This window comes from Miscanthus floridulus, chromosome 5 (genome assembly GCF_019320115.1).
Source record: "Miscanthus floridulus cultivar M001 chromosome 5, ASM1932011v1, whole genome shotgun sequence".
Classification (NCBI taxonomy): domain Eukaryota; kingdom Viridiplantae; phylum Streptophyta; class Magnoliopsida; order Poales; family Poaceae; genus Miscanthus; species Miscanthus floridulus.
In genome coordinates this window covers 20613230-20635327 of record NC_089584.1, presented here as the reverse complement: position 1 = coordinate 20635327, position 22098 = coordinate 20613230, and the positions used below count along the sequence as shown (strand labels likewise).

Here is a 22098-nt window from a genome sequence, read left to right as displayed (position 1 = left end):
AGTTGACACTATCTGTATTCGAATCCGAATCCGGACAAAAATATGAAAACAAATGTAATATCGGTAATATTCGTCCGTATCCGATCCGTTTTCATCCCTACTACGTACTCCGTATTGTACGTGGCTAGCTCCAGTATCGCAATTGCTCCATGTTTCGGTAGCAGTTTGGCACCCTGAAAGAGTGAAATGTGCTTACATATAAGTAATTTCCAATTTTCCAGGCAATAAGTAATACTGTATTTATGCGTTGCATGCTATTAGGTCCTATGGCCCGTTTTTTTTTTGCCCTTTTTATTTTTAAAGTTTTTCATAAATATACACCTAGAGGTATGCTTTTTAAAATCAGGACCCTAAACTCGGCGTCATCGTTGGTGGCGCCGAGCTTACAAGTCTCAGCGCCAAAGGGTTTGGCGCCTAGGTCAGGGCCACGTTGGCGGCGTGGACGCTGACCTGACTGGCAGCACGACGCCGTGGTTATTGGCGTCGAGGTGGTGTTTTAACCCGGCACCCAAGCTTTCTGCCCGAGCCTTTTTCCTCTTCTTTGCCCTCCCTCTCAGGTTTTTTCTCTTCCCACTTTGCTCTACCTCACGAATCGGCATATTGGACCTTGGAAACTTTGATTTGATCCGTAGATCTTCGAGAGCAAGGTATCATCGCTCTCTCTTAGTTTTTTTTTCACATCGATTCGGTATATATTAGTCGGATTTTTTAACTTAAGAATCGTCGTTACTTAGGGCTTCATGTAATTTTAATATTTATATTATACAACCGTAGGATATCAAAGCGTAGAAAAGCTAGCAAACCAAGGTAACCTCAGCGCACGTTGTTATGTTATGGGTTCATTGTTGTTGATAATATGGAAAACCCTAGGTGTAGGATTTAATGTTAATTACTTTCGGTTTTTAGAACGAAAATGACTAAATTATAGTTATGGTTGGATGACCGGAAATGCCTTTGACCCATTGCCTCTGTCTAGTGGTGTTCCAGTGCCCATGTGCTTTTGCGGCGATCCTTGCAAGGTAGCCAAGTCCGATGAAGAGGACATGTATAGGCAGAGGTATTGGATGTGTTCTAATTTTGCGTTTGAGCCTACACTTCGTCAGCGCCGCATTAACAAGATGGTGAGGAATTGATGTTGTGTAATAATTATTTTATGTCATAAGACATCTTGCATAGTTTTTTTTTGTTTTGTAACAATTGCATTTGTTGCAGACCCCTCCATCGCTCTGTGATTTTGAGCCATGGATCGACACTGAGATCGAGCCTGAAGACAAGGAATGGATGTAGAAAATGTTACAGTGGGAGGCAGAGGACAAGGAGATGATGGAGAAGAGACGCAGAGAGGAGGCTGCAGAAAAGGAGCACAAGGAAGAGGAGGAAAGGAGGCGTGTTGCTACGTATAGGGAGGAGAGGGAGAAGAAGCTTGAGTGTGCACGCCGAGCGAAAGCAGCGATGGAGAAGAATCCCGATGCCCTAAGGAAGGAAAAGTGGCCTCGTTGCACTCAGTAGTCTCCATTATTTGCTAGTTCTATGGTTTATTCATGAACAATGTTGTCTACTGTTGGACTTTTCATTGTGTTGTCATGTAATGCACTTTAAGTATGGGCATGCTTAGGTCATGTACTGCGTTATTTAGTTTGTCGGCTCGTACTTATAATATTATTGTGTTGTTTAATGTGTCATAGTATTGGACTTTTCATTATGTAGTTGTTTTCATTATTTATGATCATAATATTCAGTTTAATATTATGGATGTAGTGAAATGTGATTACGTGCTGCAAACAAAACCTAACGAAGTAGGGCATTATATAATTCAACACACACAACACATGAAATGACATGTGAGAACATGTACCGAACTAGGGTACAGAGGGGCACATCCACATTGGAGCCACAGAATCTATCTCCACAGTGCACTTGCGCAGCAATAGGGGGCACATCCACATTGTTAAGAATGTCTCCTCCAACATAAGTAGAAAAATGAGGAAGGGGGTAAGCTCCTAATAACCATGTGGATAAGACACTTACTCGGATGATTCTGTGTCAAAGGAATCTCATAAGGAGGATCTGTCACAACATCATGAGTCTGACAAGCATCTCCAACTAGCTCATTGGGAGCAGATTGAGCATCGAGAACCATAGGTGCAACCTCCACATCCATATCAGGTTCCAGGACGGGAGGGTCGAAGTGTGCCTGCTGACCCATTGGTGTGAAAAACCCATGAGGGATGAGATCAACTAACACCCGACACACAACCACGTCCAAACTTTGGAACTGGCTCTTCATAGCCGATCTCACATAGTTCTTTCACTGGTCTGCACACCTAATTGGGATCATCTTCCTAAGGATGTTGAGAGGGAAACCTAGATGAAGTACACCCTCAACTGTGATGCCATCATCATCATGGCAATGTAGCTCCTCCCGAGCCCTTGCAACCAAATCACTAAATGAATGCTTCTTATTGAATAACACAAGCACGCTTTGCATGTCAACAAACTCAACATATCCATAGCGATCTCTTTCCACGGTGCCTCCATGATATATGCTCACTAGGTTGTCCATCTATTTCATACACAAATCCAAACATATTTCATTTAGTCCAAATTACGTGCCAACAACTACATACTAGGTAACAGCTAGCTTCACAAATAACATAATAGCTAGCTCCATACATGTCCAACAACTAGGTTATCACCTTATTATCACTACATCACCAACTAATTAAACTAAATAGGTTATCATAACTAACCAAGTAGATAGCAAACTAAGTAAGTAAATAGTCTAACTAGGTTATCACCTAATCTCTAGAACACCAACTAATTAAACTTAATAGGTTATCACATTACCATCCTAAGTACATCAATAAACAAACTACTACACCATAATTCAACCTCACTATCTAACTACATTGCATATACATGAAATTTACCTGTCCAATAATGGCAGTGCACGACGCGGTGGAGAGCAGGAGGAGGCACCAGGTGCGGTGGAGGGCCGTGGGACGGGGTGGTGGAGAACAACCTACACGTCCGACTGGACGTGGAGGATAGGGAGGCAGCAGCGCCTGGCCTAGTGCCGCGGGACGGGCAGGGTGCTGTGACCACGACGGCCGTGGCTGGCCGACCGACCGTGGCGGGGAGGCTGCCTTGAGCGTGGCGTGGGGCGCGGACGCTGGGGCGACCGGCTAGCGTAGCACAGCCGGGACGGGGGCACGGGGCGTGGATGCCGGGCTGGGCTGTGGCGGCCGGCCGGCGTAGCGCGGCTAGGACGGGGGCGCGGCGGTGGGAGGCGTCGGGCGAGAGAGAAGAAAGGAAGAGAGGAAAATGAAAGGAAGGAAGAGAGAAAGAAAAAGGACCCACGTGTAAGGCCGCCTGAGCGCCAGGATCTATGGCGCCAAACTCGACGCCAAGATCTACGGCGCTAAGCTTGGCGTCAAAATCCACGGCCCCGAGCTGGCTGCCATGTCACCCCTAGCTCTACTTTGATGCCGACTAACCTAGGCGCCAAATACTTTGGCGCCAAGACGTGTAAAGTCGGCTCCACCAACGATGGCGTCGAGTTAAGGGTCTAGATTTTTAAATCATACCTCCAGGGACATATCCGTGAAAAACTTTTAAAAAAAAAGACCAAAAAATAAAAAATTTGGTCCTATGGCAGACCTGTAAACTGTATAATAATGTATGTAGTATAGTACAGTATCAGCCTGCAAAATGGGACGCGCATGCGCAAAGAGGCCTTGGCGCCTTGCTCCCCCTCACTCTCTTGACTCTCCAGACAATGTTCCGGAGGGACTACAAAAGTGAAGTTTTACCACACTATTCTAACGGTGGGAGAGAGATGGAGGGTTTTTTTACAACGGAGAGAGAGAGAGAGAGTCGTGTATGGTGTGGGTGTGGCTGTATATAGTACACGGCATCGCAATATATTTTCCCACAGCAGTGGGGAAGGAAGGAAGGAAGGAGGGCGAGGGAGACGAAGGCCCAAGCCAAGCCCAGGCGCCCGCGCCATGTGGGTATGTGAGAGGGTTATATATATAGAGAGAGTATATTAAGTAGTTAGCCACAGAATAAGTTATTCTGTAGCCACCTCCATTTACGATAATTTTATATACTAATTTACGATAAAGTGAATACATATTTACGATAGTTGTGTTAGTATAACACATAAGGATATTTACCATAACGTTATAGTAAATCACATAGTAAAGAGTTACTATAATCTCGCGAATTATCATAGTAATTATCGTAACTTAAAGTGGCTACAGAATAAGTTATTTTATAGCCAGCTGCATAACAATATATATCCAGAAGGATAAGACCGTGCACAATAGAGGATAGCGTAAAAGGAATATACAGTCACTCTACTATAGTTAGGACAATTATTGAAGCACACAGCTCCGTCCAGCTATCCAGCCCATGTCTGATTGTATTCTATTTGGCCATTCTTGCTTATTTGGGATATTATAAGCATCATCTATAGTATTATCATTTACGCCTTGTTCGGCTTACCCCATATTCGGCTTGTTCAGCTTCTTTTTCAGCCAGAACAATGTTTTTCTCTCACAACAATTTAGCCAGAACAGTGTTTTTCAGCCAAGTTTCATATCAGCGAACGGGATCTTAGTCTTTTATAATTAATAACCATTCTTGACTTTCCTCTAGCTATTTCAGCATGATTTCTAACTATAAATAAAGTTGATCTTACTTGATCTCGATGATAAATTAATTGTTAAACCTCATCAAAGATTCTTAATATTGAGGGCTAATATAAATTTAAAATATTTTAGAAGCATACAAAGAAATATTGGAGATGATATATCTCTATAAACTATTATTGATCATGGGTTAGTCCATGGTATATATGCTACACTTGAAGAAAATTTTTCAATCAGACATGGGAATAGCAATCAAAGAAGCTTGTAAGAAATTAACATGTATTCAAGGGGATACAAAATTAAGTTTTGTTCCAATCCACTAAAATTTACACAACCAATAAAACCAACATGCTATGATATATATATATATCACAAATGGATCATACAAATTTCCTACTACATGGACTTCAGATTCATGGCAAAATTATGAAGAGCTGTTCATAAAAGACACGAACCATGATAATTGGAAAATTTTCAGTGAAGCAAAAGAATTGGAAGGAAATACCAAATTTGCTCCTAAATATTATATGATGTACCAAAATAAAATAATAAAAGTATTCTTACGAGAATACTATGGAAGATATAGTATAATACAAAGAGAAGTTGGAAGACTAATAAAGCCTAGTTATGGCAAAGAATATCAATTACGAAAAGAATATCGTGAATTGTTGTCTTGGTATGAAATATGGCAACCTGAAGAAGTGGGCAACAAAGAAAATATTGAGGGGTCATAAGAAGAGTCAATACAGACTCAGTTCAATATCAATATATATACAAGAAATATCCTCCCTATGTTGACAAGGTGTTGTCAACAATTCAGCCGGGGGAAGATAATACTACATGCCAGAATCTTTGATTTGATGTTTGCAACATCAATTATTCGGGCATGAAAGACCATACCAAAGAATATCCAGAAGGATAAAACCATGCGCGACAGAGGATATCGCAAAAGGAATATACAGTCATTCTACTATAGCTAGGACAATTATTGAAGCATGTAGCTCCGTCGAGCTGTCTAGGCAACAGTAAGAAGGAATAATTGAAGACTTCGCCTCGAGGGCTCCTTCAGACGATAAGCATGAATAACACTCCCTTTATGCTATAAAGAGAGAAGTCGGGCGCATTCATGCAGCATCGGACTGAAGACCACCAGCATCAGACACTGCACTCTCATCCATTGAAGACTCCACTCCACACCACCACTCCACCATCTCTCCACTCACACATACACCATGAAGACCACGATCTCAGGAGTTCTCTGAGCTCGTCCACCTTTAGTACTAATACTCCACTTACTTAGTAGCCACTCCACCGTTGTAAATTAGAGAATAAAAGAAGTCATCGTGATCTTCCTATGCCTGTAAGGTAATTTCTAAGATTTATGCTAAGTGCTTGGGGTTTCTTGAAAGAGAAAGTCATATATAAGCTTGTTATGTGGAAATGAATTAAGTTTTCCTATTTTAATCTTTGCCTTCCTTTAAGCTCATTCATATGGGGCAAAGTCTCTATGCTAGGGATCCTAGAGGAGAAACCTCTGCGTGTGTTGTTCTCGTGTTAGCCCTGGTAGCGACGTTTGTAGAGAACCCTGTGTGCGTAGAAAAGTATTCCCTTCAGGTGGAACTGTTTGGGGAGACGATAGAGCCTGAGTCCTGTGTGTGCGTGGCTGGGACAGTGAGGGAGAAGACCGGGTCAGCCTAGTTCTGAAGCGAGCTAGTGATGCATACGGTGAGTACCGAGTAGGACTGTCACAAGCATATTCGCATGACCGGCTGAACTGTTGGTCTCACCAGCCTACAAAAGATCCTGAGAAATATTAATCTGTATATTTACTAATCGCACGTATAACTAATCACGCACGCATCCATAAAGCAAAACATGTGCTCTAAATAGTTACACCGCATAGTGCTTGAATAGTGAAAGGGTTGGGTGCCAGAGCCACTCCCGGTTGAGTGCTCGTGCATTGTTCATATTTCGAATTTGAATAGTAACGAGTATTTTGAATAGTGCCACGATTTTGAATAGCAAACGCTGAATTTGAATAGTATTATGAATAGTAACTCATGAATTTTAAATTTGAATTCTGAATCTGAGTTAGTTTCCCATTGTTTGCTGTAATTAATACCGCCGCATAACAGTGGTATCGGAGCCTGGTTATTAGATTTTGAATTTGAGGGATTTACTTATATTATCAAGTTTAAAAAGTTTGTTAGTACAGCCTCAGTCAAATACTTTATTTATAATGAAAACTTTAGATAGTCAGATTCAATATTATGAGAAAAAATTAAGTAAGATTCCTGATGAATATAATACATCTATGTTATGTGAATGGTCTGCTATAAGAGAGAAGGAACTCTACTTTAGACGAGAAATATATAGACTTAATAATATCAAGAAAGATAGAGAACTAAAAAATAAAATATTTTAAAACACCTGTTGTAATAAAGAAACAGAAAGACGAGTTAAAAACTAAAGATAAAGAGACTCATAAAGTTAAAGAAGTTATGCAGAAAAATAATATTAAATACATTACAAATGAAGAAGTGCAGTGGGAGATTAATGAAAAGATTTTATTAGAAAGTTATGATGAAGAAGAAAATAATGCTTAGAGTTACCAAGATTTTATAGACCCTTTAGATGATAAAGAGTTACACAATCTAGATAATGCATTGAAAGGGTTAGATATACTATCTGAAAATATTAATAGTTCAATAGAAATAAAAATAGAATTAATAAATCAAGAAGACTGTGAGCACGATTGGATAAAAGGAAGAATAGATTATAATATAAAATGTGTGCTTTCTGCATATATTATCCTAGTTAGGAAAATAGATCTACATGCAGAATATGTTTAAAGCAAGCATGTTCCTCATGTTTAAGAACCAATAACAAAAATGAAGACAAGAAATAGAACTAGAATCAGAAGATAAATTATTAACAAGCAGAGTTAGAAAATTAGAGAATAGAATAAATAGCTTAGAAGCAGAATTAGAAGAGCTAAAGAGTAAAATAGAACTCAATGAAGCTAATAAGCTAGAAAAAAATCATAGAGGCCTTACTGAGTTAAATGATCAAGCAATGTTAAATAAAAAATAATAAAGCGATACAATTAAAAGAAACCATAATAAACTTTGGTAGCAAATATATAGTTAGATTACCATTTAAAGAAATTATAGGAATAAGAGTACCTATAAAAGTAAAATTAACGCTTAACATCTCCTATAAAATATTAGTGTTAGTAGACACCGATTGTACAAAAAATATCATACATGATAAATATTTTGCAAAATATCTAGAAATAGTTCATACAATAGATCAAGATAGAACAAAAATATCTACTGACATGTCTAGGATATAAAAGGTTTATAATCAACTAGCTTATGATGTTGAAGTATAAATAAATAACACAAAATATATAATGGATGAAATTACAATAAGAGATCTATCTACGATACATGATGATATGATATTAGAATTAAGATTTTTACAATTCTCTTTACAAACAACAATCATACATGAGCAAGGAATAACATTTATCCCTTATCAAGACAACATTCCATATATAACAGAAGTATGAAAGACTATAAATTCTAATATAGGAAAAACCAATTTAGAACCCCAATGATCTGATAAAAATGACCCTAATAATTATATAGATGAAGAACTAGGTGAAAATATAGAAGAATTTTATATAGCAAACTCATGTATAGAATGTATCAGTCTACAATCATTAGCACCAAATTGGTATAGAGATATAAAATCTAAAAAGGATATAGATAAAATTGTAAGAAGATTAAAAGATATTCAGATAATCGAAGAAATACCAATAAAGCATTGGGATAAAAATGATATAGTAGGTAAGATTAACATAATAAATCCTGACTATATAATCAAAACAAGCCCTATAGAAGCAACACCTAAAGATATAGAAGAATTTAAGATGCACATCAAAGAATTACTAAAATTAAAAGCTATAAGAGAAAGCCGAAATCCTCATAGATCAACTTCATTTATAGTTAGAAATCATACTAAAATAGCAAGAGAAAAATAAAAAATGGTTATTAATTATAAAAGACTAAATAATAATACTATAGATGATGCTTATAATATCTCAAATAAGAAAGAACGGATAAATAGAATACAAGAAAGTAAATATTTCTCAAAATTTGATTTAAAGCTGGATTTTGGCAAGTAAAAATGACAGAAAAATCAATAGAATAGACTGCTTTCACATGTCCTCAAGGTCATTTTGAATGGCTAGTAATGCCCTTAGGATTAAAAAATGCCCTTGCTTTATTTCAAAGAAAAATACAAAATATTTTTAATGAAAATCAAGAATTCATATTAGTTTATATTGATGACTTATTAGTTTTCTCAAAATCCTATAAAGAGAATATAGCTTATTTGGAAACTTTCTTTAGAAAGGTAGAACAACATGGGTTAATATTGTCTAAAAGAAAATTGAAGATATATATGAAAAAGATAAATTTTTTAGGTCATGAAATAGGAGAGGGAAAAAATTATTTACAAGATCATATTGCAAAAAAAATCTTACAATTTCCAGATGTCATGAATGATAAGAAAACCCTACAATAATTTTTAGGAATAGTAAATTATGCTAGCAATATTAAATAGCCTGGCTAAATATTTTCATATGATTAATAGAAAAATACAACCAAAAGAACCATCTGGCAATATAGAGAAAAACCCCATATATGTTATATATAGGGAAAAAACACCAGGAATTTATATATCATTTGAAGAAGTTATAGCTCAGCAGATAGAAAAAGAAAAAGATGAAGGAGTGTCTTGGAAAAAATATTTAGATATTGATCAAGCTCTTTTATATGCAAGAAGTACTCTGGGAGTAAACTATTTCTTAGAGCCAGCAGCCAAAGACTATATCCAGAAATATAGGAAGGCCAATGAAATAAAACCAATATGGACAGAGACAAATATAAGAGAAGACGGATCGTCCAGACTGGATACATATAAAGAAGCGGTAAAAGAAGAGATAAATCAATTGAATGAAGAATATGTTAATACGAAGATGAAAGAAAAATTAGAGTTAATAACTCTTCAATAGAAGAAAGACGTAAAGAAAGAAATCTTACAAGAAATAAAATGTGAAATAGATGAAAAATTTGAAAATGTAATGAAAGATTATGAAAAAATATTAAGAAAGATTACGAGTCAAAAATGGATATACAGATATCTGATGATGATAATGATGAAAATGATGATAAGATATTGGATATCCGTGGTCATGGCCAACGACCAGAATATTAGATTTTAATATTATGAAAATTAAAATATATATGTTCCATATAAGAAATATATTCTCTATGTTGATAAGGTGTAATCAACAATTCGGCTGAGGAAAGATAACACTACATGCCAGAATCCTTGATTTGATGTTTGCAACATCAATCATTCGAGCGTGGAAGACCATAACAAAGAATATCCAGACCGTACGCGGCGAAGGACAGCGCAAAAGAAATATACAGTCATCCTACTATAGCCAGAATATATATATAATCATGTAGCTGGCTACAAAATAACTTATTCTATATCTACTTTGAGTTACGATAATTACTATGTTAATTTCTAAGATTATAGTAATTCCTTACTAAGTGGTTTACTATAACGTTATGTTAAATATTCCTATGTGTTATAGTAACCCAACTATCATAAATATGTATTGATATTATTATAAATTAGTATATAAAATTATCATAAATAGAGGCGGTTACAAGCCGAGCAGAGCTGGTGAGGGCGAGAGGTGGAGCGTTGCCGAGCAGAGCCATTCTTAAACGCGACCGGGGGGAAGTGAGTAGTGGGTTCACCTGCAACGGCACAAGCACAAGCACAAGAACAGAGACGCTACTATCACTCCACTCCCCCACCATCAGCTGCCCCTCCTCCCTCCCTCCTCCCTCCTCCCTCCTCCCTCCTCCGTCCGTCTCTTCTCTTCTCCCACATCAGCCAGCAGCAGTCTCTCTCTCTCTCACACACACACACATACACACAAGCAGCGACTTGCCCACAGTAGTGCTCCCCGGACAGAATGACCAAGGACGAGGAGTTCAAGCTGGTCAAGATCCAGGTCTCCCTCTCCCTCTCCCCCCCTCTCTCTCTCTCTCTCTCTCTCTCTCTCTCTCTCTCTACAAGTCATGTGGCTTCTTGAGTGAGAGCTGACTCAAAACTGTTCTTGGGCCTTGTTCGCTTGTTTCTTGCAGAACCATGTGCTGAAGGTGAACATACACTGTGACGGGTGCAAGCACAAGGTCAAGAAGCTTCTTCAGAAGATCGAAGGTACTTCTCCCCCTTCTCCCTCTCCCGTGCACACACACACACACACACACACACACACACACAGCTTTATTGTTCTACCGCCCCCCATTTCTTGGCCTCCTACAGAAGCGCTTACTCTATAAGGTGGTGTGGTACTTTGTTTTCAGTTCTCCTTTTTTCTTGACACCCACTTTACTGCCAATATCTTTTCTGCCCGGCCATAAAAACGGAGAGTTTTGTTCACTTGCAACCACCCTGTGTCTTGCTAAATGCGTTAACACGACAAGAGATCCCGGCTTTTCATGTAACGGGGTACTTGATGTTCAGACCAGATTGATTGTTAATACCATCCTTCTACCTTCAGAGAACAAAAGATAAGAGCTGGTAAAACTTGATTCAAGTTTTAGAGATGGTGTGCATTTTACTGAGCTATGGTAATAGGACTTTTCACCTCAGGTTGAGGTGAAATTTCCTGCCGTTCATTCAAATGGATGGGCATGAAAGTACTCTGGATCGCAACCCCACGCACTGCACAAGCCCACATCTTGTGACATGCATGCAATCGCCTATCGGTGGCCAGTACTACATGGTAACTACTAGTTACCGTTGCTCACGAGCGGCCTGTGACCCTCTCTGTGCTGCATCTCATGGCAGGCGTGTACTCGGTGGCCATTGATGTGGACAACCACAAGGTGTCGGTGACAGGCGATGTGGACTCGGAGACCTTGATCAGGAAGCTCACCAGGGGCGGCAAGCATGCGGAGCTGTGGTCACAGCAGAAGGGCGGCGGCAACCAGGGCCACAAGGGCAACAATGGCCAGCAGCAGCACCAGCACCAGCAGAACCACCAGCAGCATCAACAACAGCAGAAGCAAGGTGCCAATCCGGGCAAGGATGGGCACAACAAGAACAACAACGGCGGCCAGAAGGAGCAGGGAAAGCAAGGAGGGGTTGGGAGCCTCATGCAGGGCCTCAAGGCATTCAAGAACCAGCACGGCAACAAGCACCAGCTCCCTGATCTCAGCTCGGAGGATGATGACACGTATGATGATGAGGATGATGAGTTTGACGACGACTATGAGGAGGAGCTTCGCTTCCTTGGGGACAAGATGAGCCAGCTCGGGTTCCACAGCAACAACCACCAGAACCAGAACAAGAACAAGAACGGGAACAATGCTGCTGTCAACAATAACCACAACAATGGCAATGGCAAGAAAGGTAATGGTGGCGGAGCCAATCATCACCAGAACAACCACCACCAGAACCAGAAGAATGTAAATGTGATCAACATGGCAGCTGCAAATGCCAAGATGGGCGGTGGAGTCCAGAACCAGAAGAATGCTAATGCGATCAACATGGCAGCGGCGGTGAACGCCAAGATGGCGGCTAATGGTGCCCAGAGGAACACTGGTGCCATGAGTGGCATGTTGGGCCTGAGCCATGGCTTGGGAGCCGGCAGTGCTGCTCCTGGCTTCCAAGGTTACACAGGCTTCAACCACCCGTCCTATGCTGCTGCCGGCTATGGAGGTCTTCAGCAACAACATCTCCAGCAGCAGCAGAGCAACAACCTCATGGCGAGCATGCAGGGGTACCATCATCACCCTGCAGCGACGGCCGCGATGATGAACAATTTGAGGGGTCTGAACAGCAATATGATGACGACGATGCATCAGCCCCAGCAGCAGCCGCAGCCGCAGATGATGTACCACTCCTCTCCCCAGATCAGCCCTTACACTGGCTACTACAACCCTTACAATTACTACTACCATCCCCATCCTGGCAGTGCTGGTTACCCAGCCAGCAATGGGGATGTGGAGACCATGTTCAGTGATGAGAACACCAAGGGCTGTGTTGTCATGTAGGGATGCAGCTACAATCCTATAATCTAGAGATTGGTGATGGACCATGGTATTGGTGATGCAGTCCTGCTACTCTTTTTTTTCGTTTTTTTTTTTTTTTTTGCTTTCATTATTTTACTGCTCTTATGGTTTCGCCTGTATCAAGAGTGAATCATGGTGTTGACTTTAGATGTGTTGTTGAAAGTAGGGGCAACTTGAGAGGGTGGTGATCAAACAGCGTAATGTAATACCTTTTAGGCTTTTACTGCCTAGTGCTTTGCTCTGACTGGCTTGTTATAATTTGTATATTGTATATATCTGGGTGTTTTTGGCTTTGGATTGGACTTGTATGTTGTGGCATGTGAGTGGTGCTCATGGCAACAGTGGAGAGGGTGAACAACTGTTAGCAGTCAACATTGGGGGTGATGCATTCGTGGCAAAATTTGTCGGTGACAGCATTGGAGTGGACTTGGTAAAACCATGCCATGTGAATACAAATTAAACATTAGTTAATTAAGCAGAAAGGACTCCAGAGCTTTTAAGTCACGGCACCTTATTTAGGCAGCACAATTTCTCAGGGGTAGTATTTAAGGTCGAAATATTACTAGGAGAATTACATATTGGTCATTTCAATCACCAAAGAGTAGGAAGCTTTCAAACCTGTAACCTTGGAGATAAGATTCCATGGGAGCATTTTCCTTGAAACAAAGTTATGAGCCTGCTGGAACCAAAGATTCCAACCATGATCAAATTCCATGATGAAAGTGTATGCTGGTAAAGGTGGTTGAAAATGAATGCCCATCATAATGGTTGTGGCTCCCTTCATGAACGCATTGGTCCCTAACAAAAATAAATTCTGATTTCTCGTCAGCCTTTCTTACCACTTTTGCCAGACTATAGTACAGATACCATAACGCACCCCTCATATAGACAATTGATAACTGTTGTGAAATAAACAAACATAGAAATACCCCTCATAATGCAAGATTTGTTATTATTCTAAAGATTTTAGAAAGTTCGACTTTCCAGTGTTGCACAAAAGGTGGAATGCACAAGCTTTACTTATCCCTGTATATTCTTAAGAATTCCATGAACTTTTTCAGCACAGTTTATCCAGTTTTCAAGTAGTTTAGTTGTGCCTTATCAGAAAAAAAATAGTTATCTGTACGAACTACAAAGAAGGGCGGGCCTGGTGCAAGCGGTAGAGTCTTACCGCTGTGACCGGAAGGTCCTGGGTTCGAGTCACGGTCTCCTCGCATCGCCTTTTTTTTTTGTATGAACTACAAAGGCAATACTTTTGTAGTAGACAGCAGTTCCCCCACTTCACCTGTATAAAGAATGTGTAGATTCTCGGGAAGGGAAATTAACAGACAAATAGCTTGTTTATTCCTCCTTGGATGGGTGGAATGGTTGATGTGCGTAAAATATTGCATACACTAGCAGGGGGCGTGCGGCACGCACGCCTGCAGCAGTGATGATGGTCAACTCAATACAAGATCCGGATAGTGCAGCAGCTGCAGCCAGCAGCTGTACCGTGCCGAGTAACCTGCAGGAAAAGGAACCCCATGAATTGGAGTTTCTTTTTGGTAAAACCATGAAATGGAGTTGAAATGCAGGGATGAAACAAGAGTTAAGATGCCAGTGTGCAGCTTATTTCAGTGAAGAATAAATATGCACGGTAACAAGCACTTGTCCTCAACAAGTATGCATAAACTAGCAGACCAATTTTCCACCAGACTAATGGTCCTGATTCCTGAATGGCTGAAGGTAGAGGACAAAGCCGCTTGTGGCCAAGCCAAATCTGGATCAACACCCAGTTTTCTTTCCGTCAGGGATGTAACTTGGGTTACGAGTCCCTTGCCGTATTGATACCCAACACACAAGCTTTGTGGAAAAGAGTTTTTTCCTTAGCAGAAAAGGCTGAGAGACACTAAAGCAGAGCCAGTACATGATGCTAGTGTAGTTGAAATGAGGCTTTCTCCATTTCAGTCAACATCTCGCCCCCATGCATAGTGTGTGTATGAGCGGAGCCTACGAGGGGAGAAGTACTCCAACAGCCATGTGAGACCCACGTACAGCAAACGTCTCAGCAAGCCAGGCAGTGAGGACTCAGGGAGCGAGGGACCAGAACACAGGGAACAGTGGACAAAAGCTGGAACCCAGCTGAGGGCATGGAAAGCCATGCACAGTAAACTACAAACGATCATCTTTAGACTTTATCAGGCAGCTTTGGCATATCACTAGAATAAAATTGATGCTTGCTTTTAGCACAAGGGATTATAATGAGGGAGGAAGCATATAAAGGGCAAAAACAAACCTCTTCAACAAAGAGGAGGCTCCGTGACGGCAAGGTCTGAGCAGGGGCACCACGCTTTTTGACCTGCAGTTGTGAAGCACAGTGAAATGCTACTTGCAACTACCAAGAAAACTTTGGCCCCTGCGAGATGAACTAGCGGGCAGAGAACCATTGGGGGAGGTGATGAGATTCTCTCTGGAATGCGACATTCACCTCAACAGACATGCCAGTCTTTTGATTCAGAGCTTTGGTATTTGGGTGATGTTTTGTATATTAGTGGTACTTCGAAATGTGGGCAGTTTAAGCAGTATGTCCCCTTAACTGTAAAAGCTACCACTGAAGTCGTGTCATTTCTGAAAATTTTAAAGACACAATGTTCTTGTTGCGGACTGGATTAGTTCTGGTTAGTCATTATCACAACTAAAACTAAAGAAGCTCAACTAAAACTAAGAACGAAACATAAAAGAAGCTTACCTTATTTCATTTCATCAAGCATAACCTATCGTGAAGAAATCACTCCTTATCCAAAGTTCCAAACTAATAAAAATATCTTCAGGGTTCAAAGTAACCTGCCTTTTTGTCAATTAATAAAACCATAGATGAATCCTTGCTGTACGCTATATGTTCACCATCTTATTATATACTTTGGTTTAACTTTATGTGAGTAAAAAGTGGAGGATGAAACTTTAAGTTCCCCAATGGAACAAGTCTGAAAGCCTACAACAGATCATTAGGTTGTGGAGACAGCCAACTACAATATCCACAAAGGAAACTTCAGCAGTGGATGCTTTTCAGACTTTGTAATAGCATTTCAGCAGTAGCAACAGGCTCAAGAACTTTAATATTGATCTGCCCCTTATGCTTCCAGAGAACAAACTAAGACAACGAATCTTATAATTCTGTTTGGAAGCAATTCAATATTGCAGAGTAGCTATAATTGAGGTGAGATGTGTGAATAAAGTAAAGATGAACCAAAGCACGAGCATGCTCACCTGCATGATCCCATAAGAAGCTTCCTTGCCTTTGCTCTTCCTGAAAAGGAGAAGTGAACACAAGCAAGTAAATTACTTGCATGACAGTTTTCAATCCCATAGTGCTCTAGATCAAATATACTGCAAACAAATGATTTTTCAAACCTTTCACATTAACAAGGCAACTTCTCATATAAGAAATCCACCACACAGTGGTAACAAAAATAAAGGTCACCACGTCACACCAAAAGTCTGATGGCTTTATTGGCTCAGTTGCCAGTTGGCACAACAATCAGATCCAGGCAGCATGATAAGCAGGGTTGAGTAACCATGGATTGCTCAACAAATTAAACTTTTCAATATGCAGGCTGAACCTTCAATTTATCACAGCAGGTAGTGGAATGACAGTGTCAGTCTTCACATGACAGTTAGCATTAGCAACAATCTACTATATTATGAACTACAAATAAGTAACCAACCATCCAAAAAATGTTATTTAGCCATTAGGACCGACAATTAGGGGCTGTTTAATTGTGTCCCAGGCAGCTTTGCCTAGCACTCCACTAGCTCCAAGCCGTCTGATTTCGGACGCCTGAGGCTGAGAAGGCTGCCTGGTGCTCATGCTGCCTGGGAGGGCACAACCCAAACATGTCCTTAGTGTATAATCTTCGAAGTGCATAAGGCGTACTGCAAGGGAAAAAAAACGAAAAACCCAGTTGTATTGGTAACCAACCATTTCAAAACAAGTCCAAACCAAGTCCCTGAAGTCCTTCCAGTTACCGCTCACACCGGCCAGGACTAGTTTATATTGTACCAGCAAGAGATGATTTCAAATGGTTTTGATGTAATCTTAGTGTTAAAGGTTATGAAAGACCAAACAAGCACAATAGTTTGCGGAAACAGATAATTGCATACTAAGTAAACAGCAAGATGATAGTGTAGATCTGTCATTTGCAGGCATTTGCACATGTGCACTCGAACAATACAAAGAAACAAATTTATGTCCTATGGAACTATCAGGGAAAATAAACTGTTAGTTTGTCATGACAGCTGTATAAAGCTTCTACTGATATATTGGTTAGTCAATCAACACCAAGTCAACAAGTACGACCACAAAGGTTAGTGGTAAATCTGGTACTGTAATACTGTAGTTGGTCCAACTCATATAACTTGAAACCGTTACAAAGGACATTAGCTATTCACCTCAGATACAAGAGAAACTGAGAAACTATGCAAAATCAACAGTTTGAGCATATCATTTCCTCGCCGACTTCAATTATAGAAACAATTGAGAATATCAAGACATGCATGTGTTGAAGAGTGAAGACAACAGAGAAACTTCAAGTCTGACTTGAGTTGTACACAAACTTCGCATCACTCCAGTGTGAACGGAGAGAATCATACTCCCTGCTTCTTGCTGGACTCAGATAGACTACGCAATTCAGAACTCTCAATCGCCAAATAGAACAGACATCACATGTGAATGATATGAACATTTATGTTTTTCTTGAAGTGCATGTGCCATCACACCAGGCATATCCATTGTACATTAACCATCTGAAGAAAGCATTCTGATGTGAGGGAAAAAGAGATGAATACATTAGAGGTACGATCACCTCAACGTCTGTCATTTTTCCTCTTCCTAGCTTTGGCTTTCTGCCACTTTTTCCTAGACACTAATTTACTCTTTGGCTTTAACTTCAACTCTGGAGAAAACTTGAAATTTGGGTCCCTCATGCGTGCTTGTATATCCTTAAAGAACTGTATATTGAGCTTTTTTGGTCCACCCTCCCGCAGCTCTGCATATTCTGGTCCTGAAACAATGTTCTCAAATGCACCAATCAGGATATCTATATCAGTAGCAACATCAAATACGTTAATGTAGCGTCCATCAGGGCCTTTCTTCAACTTCTTAAGAGCATTTTCTACAGCAAGTTTTCTTGCTTGCTTTCCCGGAGATAGCTCAGGTGGCTCATTCTCTGCTTTCAACAGCTCTGAGATTGTGCGGTACTTTGGTGACTCGTCAAATTCAAACACCTTATCAATATATGAATCACTGCGTTCACTAGGATGTGCTTCGGAGGGAATATCATCGTCATCATCGTCTTCACTGCCACTCCAGAGAGTCATATCATCTTCATCACTCTCAGGGCATATACTTCTTAACTCGTCACTGTCATCAGCATCAATAAGATTTGAATTTTCCTTGGCTTGCCTCTTCACTTTCTTAATTTCCCTCTCCAGTTTTGTATCACTCTCTTCGTCGTTGTCATCATCTTCACTACCTGTCCACAGACAGTCCTCTTCATCTACGTCCTCCTGCCAAGCTTTTCTGAACTCTTCATCCCCAGGCCTTCTTTTACCAAACAGATCGTAGTGTGAGCGATCGTCAGCAAAGTATCGGGTTCCTGGATAAGAAATTCCCTTCAGTATAAATTGTACCCCCTAAAGGTTCATTTATCCATTTTTCACATTTTGACAAAATAACTACACCATTCTAGACTGATCAAACTATTAGTTTGCCTCCACGACCACCTTAACATCAACCAATGCACCTTGTGTTAAATCATCTACTATTACCTCCAATTCCAGATGTAGGTTGTTTTAGGATTCTATCCAGTCAAACGTTTTTAACTTGGACCACTGATAATGAGTTACATAGATTCACAACACATGGTTGATTTTATCATATTCATCATGGAAATATTTTTCTAATATATAATTTTCATTATTTGAAATGGTACGTTTTTATCCTTCTTAATACAAAGACAAACATCTCTGCTGTATGTTCGATAACAGAAATGGTCTATTTTAATAAATTTTACAAGTCAAAGTGTCACATTTGAGACTGTGTCGCTGTCCTAAACAACCTAAACCTACATTTGGAATCAGAGGGGGTATTTGGCAAGTTACCATCCTTCAAATGAAGCAACAGAAGATTTCAAACAAACTACTGACTCTCTGGAGCATATATAATGGGCCAATGAATGGCAATAAACAAATCAGTCGGGGGGGGGGGGGGGGGGGGGGGGGGTGCCGGGGATGCCCAAGTAGTGTAAATCCACTTTGCCAGAAAAGAACAAAGTGCTGAGGTTTTGGCGTACTCTGCATCTAAAAATCCCAATATTCTGTTGTCTTAACCCCAGCCGTGGAATCGGCTTGTAATGGGATTTTTTTTTTCTATCTATCAATGAGACGACAAGCAGCTCTCCTGCACATTCGAGAGAAAAAAAATCCGTCGTCTTAATCTTAAGAAATACTCATTTTTTCCCAAGAGGAAACATACAGTGTAGAGCAATAGTGGTAGACTTCAGTTCTATAGCTTCTTTCCCCAAATCAGGTAAACACAATCAAGCACACAACAAACTTAGGCGTGCACTGAACACACAGTAACAACAGCCTATGGCCCCAATCAATAGACTCAAGGGTGTGTTTGGTCTGTGGAGTCACCCCATGCATAGGTGATGCATCATGAGTTCATCCCATGAATTTTGGTGAACCAACTCATTCATCGTGCATATACTAATTATTAGCTTGCGAGGAATGAGGTGGTGATGGATCAACTCATTCCATTCCACGAACCAAATAAAAAAGTGAGGAGTGAGAAGACGATGGACCACCCCGTTTCTCAAACCAAACACACCGATCAGACACTCCACGGTTATGAAGTGAAATGCTACTATGCAGTTTTCAGATGCAGGTGCTGGCAATGATGCATGCGTCCCCTCGTGCTCCATCACACTAAACTCACATCATTCATCGCCAAAGACGAGACAAAAGGGGGAAGAGGAAGCGATCGAATTCGAACAGCCCGCACCTTGAGGCGCCTGAACCGGAGGAAACGACAGTTTTCCGACAGCTCGCGTAAGCATGCCCAGCGTCGGCGGTGGAACAGAAAGGAGACGAGGCGCGCGGAGGCGGAGATGCGGGAGGAAGTGGCGGGCGACGAGGCAGCGAGCCATGAATAGGTGGGAAGCCTGACACCGATATCCAAAGACCAAAGTGAAGGAAAATCGTGTCAGGGTGGAGAGCAGAGTTGGCGCAATGGATGGGAATGGGATTGAAGCGTCGATCCTTACCTAGGTCCCTCGGTGGATTCAAGAGTCGGCGGGCAAGTTGCTGTGGCAGCGGTTGGCGCCGTCTTGGCTTCCTCAGTCCGCGTGGGGCTGGCCGCGGCGGCTTTGCGTCCGGCGGGCGAAGACGCGGCGGGGAACGACGCCTTTGGCCGCGGGAAGGGGCAGATACGCCAGACGCGGCGCAGGCGGCAGGCGGAGGCGCACACGACGGCTGGAGCTCGGGAAGAGGCCGTGGGCTGATAATAATGGGCCTCATTGATGATGGTATGGACCTGGCGTAGCTTGCATATGGGTTATCTATCCCCTTCGTCCCAAGCTTCTCGTCCCTTCCATAGAGTTACAGTTGAGAGCGGTGACCAGGGGGCGATCTCGTGTTCCCTCGTCGATTCGCCGTCGCCCTCACCTCCATCGCCCTCGCCGGCGTTGGAGGAGGAGCAGGGCTAGATGAATTGACGGAGGATTTGTATATATCCGTACTTATTAGGTTTAGGTTAAATAAGTTAGGGTTAGGTTTCCCATGCCGGCGGTGTGCGCATGGGTTCGTCTTCCTAGGCAGCGTCTCTAGCGGGCGACGGTGTGGACGTGCGGAGGACGGCTCCGACATCTACGATGGCTTCCCCGACTTCGCTGGTGGTGACCGTACCAGTGAAGAGCACGAGCTCGCCGGATCTTGAGTTCTGTCCCTCCTCTAGATCTGGTCAAGTTCGCCTTTTGCCTCTCCCTCATCTTCTCCGGCGAACTCCTCTGGCGAAGATCTTGGGAGGTATGTCTACCGACTCGCCGTGAAACCGGATTGGTTCTTACCAACCACCTGCTCTGGTGGTTTCATTCCCCTTCTGGGTGTGCCGCCATTCGACGTGTGGGGATTGTTGGTAGCTCTTGAGGTGCCAGATTCCTTGTACTCCAACGATGTGATGGCCGACTGCCATCTTTTTTGGCCTGGGCGTTCAGCGGTCACAAAGTATGTCGTTGATTTTGACATACTGCTTTTGGTGCCAATTAAAGCTTGTGTTTAATCGTCGAGACGAAGGTCGGCTTCAAGCGCCAAGTTGCTCCGACCGCTGGTGACGAGGACGACCGGAAGGATGATTGTGCAAGGACTATGTTGTAATTTTTCCTTTCTTCAAGGGTGTCTTTGCAAGTCTTAATGTAAACTTTATGAAATATATATGAATACAAACCCGGTTTCTCAAAAAAAATATAATTCATTTTTCTAAAAAATATAATTCATTTTGAAAAGTCAAATGATTTAAACTTTGACCCAAATTGTTAAAAATGCTAATATTTGTAATACAAAATTATAATTCATTTTGAAAAGTCAAATGATTTAAACTTTGACCCAAATTGTTAAAAATGCTAATATTTGTAATACAAAATAGATACCATTAGATAGATAATAAACTTATTTGAAGTCATAAATGTTAATTATATTCCCTATAAACTTAGTCAGATTAAACTTGTTTGATTGGCGCGGATCCCATAATTATATTTTTCTAAGAAAAACGGAGTATATAGCAAGGAAAAAGGTACATCTTGCCTCCTCAAGTATTCTGCAAGTTCGATTTGTCTCCCTTAATCAGAAACTATAATTTTAGATTCTTCTGAATTTTTAAACCGCACATTTTACTCATTGAGCGTTTCTAAAAATGGTTTTGGTTGACATGGCACCAACCAAGTTAGCCACGAGAAAAATAAATCAAATTTTCTCGATAGTCAATTAAACTTTAACAAAAATAATGTAGATTTTGTTTTTTTTAATTCAAGAAAAATTCTAGGAAAAATATGCATGTAAAAATACTAAAATCTGATTTTACCTTAGAAAAAATTGTTTTATCTCACAAAAATATGAAACCATTTTTATATGAAGCGTGTTGTCCTTTGCTCGTGCACTTTGTCTAGACATGTATATATCCAACTGTGGCTGTTGCTGCAGTAACCGAGTCCTTGCACTATATACAGCCTGGTCGCTTG

At 40.9% G+C, this 22098-nt stretch overlaps 2 protein-coding genes across 6 annotated transcripts; one reads left to right on the top strand and one right to left on the bottom strand.

The window, feature by feature from the left end:
- Positions 1 to 85: 85 nt before the first annotated feature.
- On the bottom strand, positions 86 to 21252 carry LOC136449644 (uncharacterized). Of its 5 annotated transcripts, XR_010758067.1 has the most exons (10): positions 20131 to 21252; positions 19869 to 20028; positions 17255 to 18459; positions 16217 to 16425; positions 15294 to 16112; positions 15102 to 15164; positions 14220 to 14330; positions 13998 to 14111; positions 13445 to 13624; positions 10981 to 11304 (listed from the first exon to the last, which is right to left on the bottom strand). XR_010758067.1 is itself a non-coding variant. In XM_066449755.1 (3 exons), the coding sequence occupies exons 2-3, from the start codon at positions 20011 to 20013 to the stop codon at positions 17669 to 17671; spliced, it is 936 nt and encodes a 311-aa protein (XP_066305852.1). In that variant the 5' UTR covers positions 20014 to 20028; positions 20131 to 21252; the 3' UTR covers positions 17161 to 17668. The 5 variants fall into 5 exon arrangements, 1 of the variants encoding a protein (XP_066305852.1); XR_010758066.1 differs by lacking the exon at positions 10981 to 11304 and adding an exon at positions 86 to 173 and having other exon boundaries at positions 13998 to 14330; XR_010758065.1 differs by having other exon boundaries at positions 13998 to 14330.
- Positions 10593 to 13152, top strand: LOC136449643 (heavy metal-associated isoprenylated plant protein 37-like). Its single transcript, XM_066449753.1, has 3 exons — positions 10593 to 10758; positions 10892 to 10967; positions 11601 to 13152. The coding sequence occupies exons 1-3, from the start codon at positions 10720 to 10722 to the stop codon at positions 12806 to 12808; spliced, it is 1323 nt and encodes a 440-aa protein (XP_066305850.1). The 5' UTR covers positions 10593 to 10719; the 3' UTR covers positions 12809 to 13152.
- Positions 21253 to 22098: the final 846 nt, after the last annotated feature.

What these genes read in the sequence shown, in the direction of transcription:
- LOC136449644 (XM_066449755.1), bottom strand. Translation starts at nt 20,013, where the DNA reads ATGGCTCGCTGCCTCGTCGCCCGCCACTTCCTCCCGCATCTCCGCCTC. An exon ending in TCCGGTTCAGGCGCCTCAAG is followed by an intron (nt 18,460 to 19,868) that starts GTGCGGGCTGTT and finishes TTTCTTATCCAG; the next exon opens with GAACCCGATACTTTGCTGAC.
- LOC136449643 (XM_066449753.1), top strand. Translation starts at nt 10,720, where the DNA reads ATGACCAAGGACGAGGAGTTCAAGCTGGTCAAGATCCAG. An exon ending in TCAAGCTGGTCAAGATCCAG is followed by an intron (nt 10,759 to 10,891) that starts GTCTCCCTCTCC and finishes TGTTTCTTGCAG; the next exon opens with AACCATGTGCTGAAGGTGAA. An exon ending in GCTTCTTCAGAAGATCGAAG is followed by an intron (nt 10,968 to 11,600) that starts GTACTTCTCCCC and finishes ATCTCATGGCAG; the next exon opens with GCGTGTACTCGGTGGCCATT.